Source organism: Sinocyclocheilus anshuiensis, unplaced genomic scaffold, assembly GCF_001515605.1.
Source record: "Sinocyclocheilus anshuiensis isolate Anshui unplaced genomic scaffold, SAMN03320099.WGS_v1.1 scaffold810, whole genome shotgun sequence".
Lineage (NCBI taxonomy): Eukaryota > Metazoa > Chordata > Actinopteri > Cypriniformes > Cyprinidae > Sinocyclocheilus > Sinocyclocheilus anshuiensis.
Window position 1 is genome coordinate 481,699 of NW_015542409.1, and position 8,684 is coordinate 490,382.

The following is an 8,684-nucleotide window of genomic DNA, read 5'->3' on the forward strand; positions in this document are numbered from 1 at the left end:
CCCCTTAGCTGTTATAAATTCACTGTAAACCACGGCTTCTTGGGGCTTATTGCTTTATTAAAATAATGTTTTATAATATTAATATTTTATAAATGTCATTTAGGCTTAAAAAAAAACAAGAAAACACAACAAAGACCATGTTCAAACAATCTTTTAATTTGAATTTACTGAAAGCATGAACGTACATATTCTTTGATTTCGACTCAACGATAAAGCAAGCTACGAGTTACAATCCACAATTCTGCATGGAAAATGAACTTGTCAAGAACCATACCACCTCTCTAGAGTCTCAGTTAGGATTGGTGGTTTTAATGTGGTCTGCTTATTTGTGCGCTTCGAAGGTCTAAACGGACACCGTTTTACTTTTTTTCCTCCCAAAGTGTGGTGCAATTTATTTCTTGGCAGCTTGCAGACGCTCGCTGACATTCTCCCAGCTCACAACATTCCAGATGGCCTTAACATAGTCAGGTCTAACATTCTTGTACTGGAGATAGTATGCATGCTCCCAGACATCTATCCCAAGTAGTGGGACGAGACCTCAAATTTAAAAGGGAAAGAGAGTATAGTAAAGTTCAAAGACTTTAACAACTTGAAAAACTAATTATTTCTTTCTCTTTGGAGTCTACCAGAATATTGCTTTACCTTAAGAAATACATACAACTGCTACATATACATGGATGACTCTTGTGAATAAGTTGGAGGTTTTTTTTGTGTGTGTATATTCACTGAGGGTCTTGTTAAGAGTGTATGAAAAATTACAGTGTGAACTCTGGGTACTCATACCTTTACTGCCAAAATAGATCTATTCTCTTCTATTCATTGTGGAAGATTTACCTGTAGTGCCCTGCAAAGGGTCTTGGTTCGCACATGCAGCAATCCTCAGTCTTCCACTGTCCTTATCAAAGCCCAGCCAGCCCCATCCTGAGCCCTGTATGGCCACTGTGGCAGCTGACATCTTCTCCTTCATCTTCTGTAATGAGCCAAAGTCACGCTTAATGGCTTCCAACAGCTCACCTGTAATAAAAAAACAAAAAACAAAGACTCATCACATACAACTATATACTTCATAAATGACAAATGAAATAGCAGTATGGATATGTTCAACGTCTATTCATGTGTACAATGACTCCTACCCTGTGGTTCTCCTCCACCGTTCGGTGACAGATTTGTCCAGAATATGGTATGATTAATATGGCCACCACCGTTAAATTTCAGTGCAGGCTGAAGGGAGACTTGAGTTGTCACATCACCTGTAACACAGCAAGGTCAAACCTAAACACTTGTTATATGCAATAAAGACATTTCAAATAAGTCCTTAAGTGCAGTGGTCACCAACGTGGTGCCAGTGGGCACCTGGTAGCCCGCATGGAGTCTCTAAGTCGCCCGCAAAGCACGTTCTAATAATAGCCTAAATTAGCGTCGGGCGATAAATGATATCATATTGAGATTATGATCAAATTTATGTTAATAATGATGATAAACTCTGGACATTTTTACTCAATGTTTTAATCTAACATCCTATCACACAACAGAAATAAATGTTACAGCAACCAGTCAGTGCACATCGCTAATAAGTCTGCATGTTCTGTGTGTCTCTGAATGCGTGGAGTAGTTTCATCTGATACACAAACTCAAATATATATATATATATATGAGGTGTAAAGCAGTGTAATTTCAGTATTATTTATATACTAATCTAGCGTTTATTAATATTTTGAACTGGCTTTTAATTTTATATTTTCAGTTATCATTTGAATTTTAGTTTACGTTTTAGCAATTTTATGTGCATTTGTTATGTTTATTCGTTTTTTAAAATGTTCCTATTTAGTTAAATATTTAAGTTTTAGTTTGTTATTTTAGTACGTAAACATTTTATTTCAGTTAGCTGCCAAGCAACATTTCCAATTTTTGTTTACATTTTTATAAATTTATATTTTCATCTAAAATTTATATTTTATTTTATTTTAGCTTTATTTCAATTAATGAAAATAATTTAAATAATTTTACTTAATAACAATATGTTAATAATGATGATAAACTCTGGACATTTTTACTCAATGTTTTAATCTAACATCCTATCACACAACAGAAATAAATGTTACAGCAACCAGTCAGTGCACATCGCTAATAAGTCTGCATGTTCTGTGTGTCTCTGAATGCGTGGAGTAGTTTCATCTGATACACAAACTCAAACACACACGACTCGCAGTGTTTTCAGTGTCTGCGTCTCAATATATGAGGACATGAACACATGCATATAAAATGCAAGATATCAAGATATATAAAAAAAATATATATAAAAAAAAAAAAAATATATATATATATATATATACAGTGGGTACGGAAAGTATTCAGACCCCCTTCAATTTAATCCAGTCATAAAAATGGGATTTACAGCATAACACAGAATGTATCTGGAATCTGGCAAAACTGATATGGCAATAAAATATGGCGAAATGGATTAGTGTCTATGAATATTAAAGCACAAAAACACTGAAATATAAAGTGTGAAATATGAAGTGTGAATGAGCTCCGCAGGTTTGCTCTACTGAAACTGAAACACACGTGACGCTCGTCTGTGTCACTCAATATGAACATATGCACTTCATCTTTAGAGCTGCTCTGAGAGTCACTTCACCAGCTTTATGCAGTTTTATTTGAGAAAAAAATACTGTCAAATACACGCCGAAACTAAAACTTACTGAAAGACCTTCACGACAAACCGTCAAAATAAAAATCCGGTTTAACGTGAAATTATATGACAACCAAGTTATTTTTTATTATTATTAATTTATACAGTTCTGTTGTGCAGCATCATGTCTGATAAAAAAATACTTAATAACAACACTGGTATGAAAAATTTTGACTTTTGAGCTTTAGTCTGATAATCAAAAAAAAACAAAAAACGTTTTTGACTGCTTTGTGTGACATGCTCACCACTTCTCCTACAATGGCTGTCAAATGAAAAACCAACAGATGCATAACCATGTTTTAGTGTACGTAAAGGAGGTTAACTTAAAAGTGTACTATCATTCCCATCATGTTATCATTCACCTAAATAAAAAACAAAACAAAAAAACAAACAAAAAAAAACTTAAAGTCTTTCTCTTTATTTATTCCTTCCCTTTCTAGCTTGTACTGATTTAAACAATGCCTTAAACTTGGTATTGTGAGCACTTCCTGTGACTGTTTGCCTCTTTAAGATGAATCGCTTTATGTATTCCCCAATTGTAAGTCGCTTTAAGCGTCTGCAAAATTACAATGTAAATGTCCTATCAAATGCTTATTTTGTCCAGCTACAACAGAGTTGTCGACTTACTCTTCTATTTTCTTTTCCAGGCAAAATATCCCCAAGAATAGTGCATAAGTTTGCTTGAATTTGTGCAGTAACATTTCAATTTGGAACATAATGAAGGTGTCATCGTATGAAGTGATTGACCAGCCAGACCAAGCCCTAAGATGTTTGTTGGTGTTGGGCAGTCTAATTTTTACCTAGAAAACCACTGTTCTATCAGACAACAATCACAAAGGACAGCAAAAAAGTTAAATAATCTGATATGTTCTCACCCTTGGCCAGTGCCTCTTGATATTTTTCCTCAGTGACATTGAGGTTGTTGACATATGTTGCATGGTGCTTGCTGTGGTGAAGCTGCATAATCTCAGCACAGATGTGAGGCTGAAGTGCACCATAGTCATATGGGAGGTCAGGCAGTGTGTGCTTCTGTCTGGAGGCCACAGCACCCAAGATGGGGTTCAAGGTGGCAGCGCACCTGGAATCGCCAACAATAAATAAAAACTATTAAGTATTTTAATATATGAATTAAATAAGCATTGCAATCAGAGTATTGCAAGAATTTGGCAGGGGTATGTAGGATATGTTGCAAGATATGTTGGATTACTGTGGTGAGCTCACATGGGATTGTTGCTACATGGCAGCAGTCAGGTGACCAGAAAAGAGGTTTTCAAACTGGGGTCCATGGATTTACAAAATATATTTTCCCTCACACAATTAAAGAAGTTAAAATTAAAGGGGTCATATGATGCGATTTCAAGTTTTCCTTTCTCTTTACACGACTCTGTTCACCTTTTGGGCTCTGTCTTTACATTTATTTTGAAAGATGAAGCTCGCGATTATGGTAAGGGGCGTTACATTTCCGACGAGTGCTTGCGATGTTCGGTCAATCACAATGCACTGGCTCAGCTAGCCAATTAGAGCAGACTGCGCTTGTCGGAAGGAGGGACTTTGTAGAAAATGAAGCGTTTGAGAGAGGCGGGGGATAGAGGACCTACAATAATGTACAGTATTTGAAAAATAATGTGTTTTTTGAACATTAAAGCATGTCAACATATTCTGTTACACTAAATACACAAAATAATGATCTTTAAAAAAGCATCATATGACCCCTTTAAAATATTTAAGTGTCTTTATACTAAAAAAAAAAGGGGGGGAGGCATCTTGCAAGGGATTATAATATGTGGGTATCAAAACATTTTGAAAACCTCTGGTTCAGAGAACTAACTATCTATCTATATCTATCTACTAACATACTACTGATTATAAGTGCCAATATAAGTGTGATTTGTTTTTGTAGGCCTGTTTCCACCAAAGCTATAGTGAAGCTGATTTGACTGAGTGTCTTCTGATAAAGTTTATTATTACTATTGTTGTTCCAACAGGTTTGTACTGTTAGTTCAAATAAAATCTAGCTGTAACTTACACATTTAATTAATAGATTAGATATTTATAACAAGCTAAGCTGTTGTTTGGCAGCCTCAAATCGGCAGCAGCTAAATGCAATTTCATGTAAAAAAACTTCAAATCAACACATATACATCTTTAAACAAAAAAAAAAAAAAAACGATTGAAACTGCACTTGCAATATCGTTACGCAAACTATCATAGTTTGATGTTAGCCTGGTCGCTCCACCAAACATACAAGTGCGCAGTTTATTCATACCGCCTTTGATTTAATAATTTAAAAGGCCTGGTTATTCAGTTAGCAGCGCACAATAGGAGAGCCGATTCAGACTTTATCTTTACCTGCGGACATATCCGACTCTGCACAGCATACTCTAGTCCGTCATACAGCGACACATGCACTTCTCAAACCGAAGCTCTCTCCATTACAGCCTGCCCTTGAAATTTCAACTTCAACTTGGACTAGAGCGTACCATTATTTCAAAATAGGGGTCAAACACATTTTTTTCTTAATGTTTACGGATTTCACAAAACACTTTGTTTACGAGTGAAATATTAGATGAGACTGTTTTAAAAAACTAATTTAGTATATATATATCCCAGATGAAGGAGATTTGTGTAAGTTAAATACGGTAACGTACAAAAACCGAGCACCCCTGTGTCAACTGGTATAATTCAGCCAGTCATTCTAGGCCTTACTTTTACAGTGAGTAGTCACTAAAATAAATAGCTTCGTTTCAGAACATATAATGCATGTTTTATAACGATTGTAAATGTTGTTATATCTCACATTACAGCTCAATTAATTATTCAATGTGGATTAATACTGCAATAATTCCAAGAAAAAATCAAATGGTGGATTAAGAATTACACAAGCCATTTTATGACGAATGAAGACTTAGTTAGCTCAGACGTAAAGTAAAATGTAATGCACAGGTTCGTGGATGTATATGGTAAACATGTTAAAGAGAACAATATCTGTCGTCAGTCTGTGTTGCCAGATCCCGCAAAGGAAACACTCAACAAGGTCTAAAAAACAATCCAAAAAAGATCGACCACTTTGGGGAGCACAAACCCGGGACGAAAGGAGGAATGTAAACCAAAGCAAGTAAAGCAATTAATAATGTCATATATGTGGCCGAACAGAGTATGTGGGCATATGTGACGCATATATTAGGCACACTTTATTTGTGTTATGGGGTAAATCATAACACAACGCGTCAATTTTTGTAATAAGCCAAGTATTATTATTGTTATTATTATTACTACTACTATTATTATTATTATCATTATTATTATTATACTCTGTATAACTATCAGTTGATGGAGACCCGATTTCTTACTACAGCGGCAACATGGCAACACTGCGTCGGTGACGTGCTCCTCCTCAGCGCTCGCGCGAACACACTGATGCTGTGCGGCTGAACATCGCGCACACGCTGGTCATGGCGGCCGTATTCCCCTCCGTCTAAATAAAAAACGTAGCCTTTCCTGCTCCAGATAAACTCACAATTTAACATAACTGCTTAAAATCTCATATTGGAAGAAATACGCGTCATTCTGGTCGAGGTGAATCGGGTCTGGTAAGTGTTAAGGGTGATATTTTCTTACTTCAGATAAAGTGCTGCTTCTCGGAGAGGGAGAGTCTCTTCCTTCTCCGCCATTTTGTGACAGCGAAACTGTTCCAAGAAGGCACCGGCACGGGCACGTTTTTATTACTCCACGTCTGTTGGCGGTAATTTATCGACTTTCTTTTAAGACGAACATGCATTGTCGGCTACGTAAGCTTTACATTTTCCCCGACAGAAACGAGCATCACGAGATTGTATCAGAATGGCGCGGTGGTGTGCAGCGCCGAGCGTTTAGTATGTCAACTCTTTAAACTCGTTTTCCCTGCAAGATAAGGTTATTGTCTTTTTCGCACAAATAAGCTAACTGTACAAAAAAAAACATGTGTAGGCTGTTTATAAAAAGGTGAAATGTGGAGACGGAGATGCATGAAATGCTTGAGCAGTAATCCCGTGCATTTTCCCGTTTAACGCTAGTGGAGCAGTTTCGTTTTCAAACGAGCAACTGAATTTTTCCTAATTGTCGCTATGTTTTTACGATTTTTTATGCACGACTGCGAAGTGAGTGATATAAACAGGCAAATTCTTCCCCTGTAATTGTTGCGTTGATGTAAAAACGAGCGAATTTCTCGCCTGGTGGCCTATATTTGTAACAGCATATGTGTAGGCGTGTGAAATCCACGCTACTGTCTCTAGGTCTTTGCTTCATATTATTGCTTGGAATGTCTGCGGATCTTTGAGTCCTTTGCATTCACTGGATGCTTGATTTGTTCGCTTCTGTCTTTCATAGAGATCAGAATGACCAATGAAGAACCTCTCCCGAAGAAGGTGAGCTCATTGTCGCAGTCTAATCTGATTATACGAGCCCTTTCCGCTAGCATGGTCTCTTTATAAGTCTTTATTTCCCTTTTATGTCCTTGCAGGTTCGCCTTAGTGAATCTGATATGAAGACCCTGACTCGAGAGGAGCTGTGTACAAGGTGTGTAGCCATTCTGTTGTGCAATAAGATTTAAGAGTATGCATATATGTTGAAGCTTTCCAGATTGTAAGACTGATGTGTTTTGTTCCGGGTGTAGGTGGAAACAGCATGAAGCTTACATCCAGATGCTTGAGGCAAAATATGCTGATTTAAACTGTAAGTTTGCACATCCCAGATGTTCTGAATAATTAATAGTCTTGAGTGGTTTACTAAAGCAAAGGTACTAGGTGTAATGTTGTGCAGAAAATAAAATGTCTATAACTAAGCTAATGCATCCTTTTTCATGCTGAAATGTCTGCAGCCAATGATGTGACGGGCCTGAAAGAGTCTGAGGAGAAGTTGAAGCAGCAACAGCAGGAATCTGCACGCAGAGAAAATATCCTGGTGATGAGGCTTGCTACTAAAGAGCAGGAAATGCAAGAGTGTACAGTAAGTGTGTTATTATGTCTCCTTTTTTGCTTCTGCTTTATGGTCAGTTCTTATTGGAGGAACTGGGTCAGTTTGCTTTAATGATATTGAGTGTCTCTGATGGAGTGTAGTAGATGTTTTGATTTCCACAGCATGTGGATGTAGTATTTAAATGATAGTGGATTAGAAGTGTTAAGATTTTAAACACAGTAGTTGTATTTGTCCTTTGTACTGACTTGTCTGTGAAGCATCTGTGAATATTTACCTAAGTAATAGCTGCTGTTGGGTTTAAGTCAAATCTGTATCCAAATGTTTATCATGCAAATGATCTCTCTGTAATTCATCAAATTTGGTGTACGTATGCAGAAATGAGAATATTGTTTACAGCATTTCAACATGGGAACATCTGACTAAAAGTAAAGCAAATGCATGTTGGTGGAAAATGTGGGATAGTGGATGACCACAGAATTGCACATTCGAATCAGGCATCAGTTTTACTTTTTTTAATATATATATATATAAATAGCGTTGTTGTTGCTGTTCTTGTTTTTGTTTGTTCTGTTCTTGTTGTTATTGGGGGAAACGGTTCATGATGCTCTGATAGAGTATTTTAGATGTTAACCGCTTTCTTGTATTTTCTACTTGTAGATATTCCGGTTTGCGCGGGCTGTAACCAGCACATCGTGGATCGTTTCATCCTGAAGGTTTTAGATCGACACTGGCACAGCAAATGTCTGAAATGCAACGACTGCCAGTCTCAGCTGGCCGACAAATGCTTCAGTCGAGGCGACGGTGTCTACTGCAAAGACGACTTCTTCAAGTGAGTCCTTCATGTTAAGTGCTATAATCAGGTCCCCGGTGCATCTACCAAAAAGATTAACCCGGTAACTTTGCTTTGGTAAGCTTTTTTTTTTGCAAGCATCTGAAAAAAACAAGCGCATCTGATTTCGCTCCCCTAGTGATGTTGCAAAGGGATCTCATTATAATATTACAGCCCCTTAATCTGTAAGTTTACACCCACGGTGCCGTC

At 37.1% G+C, this 8,684-nt stretch overlaps 2 protein-coding genes across 2 annotated transcripts in view; one reads left to right on the forward strand and one right to left on the reverse strand.

Moving 5' to 3' along the window:
- Window positions 1-265: 265 nt before the first annotated feature.
- On the reverse strand, window positions 266-5,149 carry LOC107693221 (superoxide dismutase [Mn], mitochondrial). The gene is made up of 5 exons (XM_016492513.1): window positions 5,042-5,149; window positions 3,568-3,770; window positions 1,134-1,250; window positions 835-1,014; window positions 266-537 (listed from the first exon to the last, which is right to left on the reverse strand). Exons 1-5 carry the CDS (start codon window positions 5,068-5,070, stop codon window positions 392-394), a joined length of 675 nt encoding a protein of 224 aa, XP_016347999.1. The 5' UTR covers window positions 5,071-5,149; the 3' UTR covers window positions 266-391.
- A 925-nt stretch (window positions 5,150-6,074) lies between these two features.
- LOC107693220 (pre-mRNA-splicing regulator WTAP) overlaps window positions 6,075-8,684 on the forward strand; it is an 8,497-nt gene continuing 5,887 nt past the window's right edge. Inside the window, exons 1-5 of the mRNA XM_016492512.1 lie at window positions 6,075-6,282; window positions 7,058-7,095; window positions 7,191-7,246; window positions 7,344-7,402; window positions 7,548-7,675. Of these exons, the coding sequence (XP_016347998.1) occupies window positions 7,066-7,095; window positions 7,191-7,246; window positions 7,344-7,402; window positions 7,548-7,675 (273 nt within the window). The 5' untranslated portion in view covers window positions 6,075-6,282; window positions 7,058-7,065. The remainder of the gene's footprint in view (window positions 6,283-7,057; window positions 7,096-7,190; window positions 7,247-7,343; window positions 7,403-7,547; window positions 7,676-8,684) is intronic.

Coding starts and splice junctions, on each gene's coding strand:
- LOC107693221 (XM_016492513.1), bottom strand. CDS start 5,070: ATGCTGTGCAGAGTCGGATATGTCCGCAG. Junction 3,771..5,041: donor AGAGTCGGATATGTCCGCAG/GTAAAGATAAAG, acceptor TGGCGATTCCAG/GTGCGCTGCCACCTTGAACC. Junction 538..834: donor CCCTTTGCAGGGCACTACAG/GTAAATCTTCCA, acceptor TTTAAATTTGAG/GTCTCGTCCCACTACTTGGG.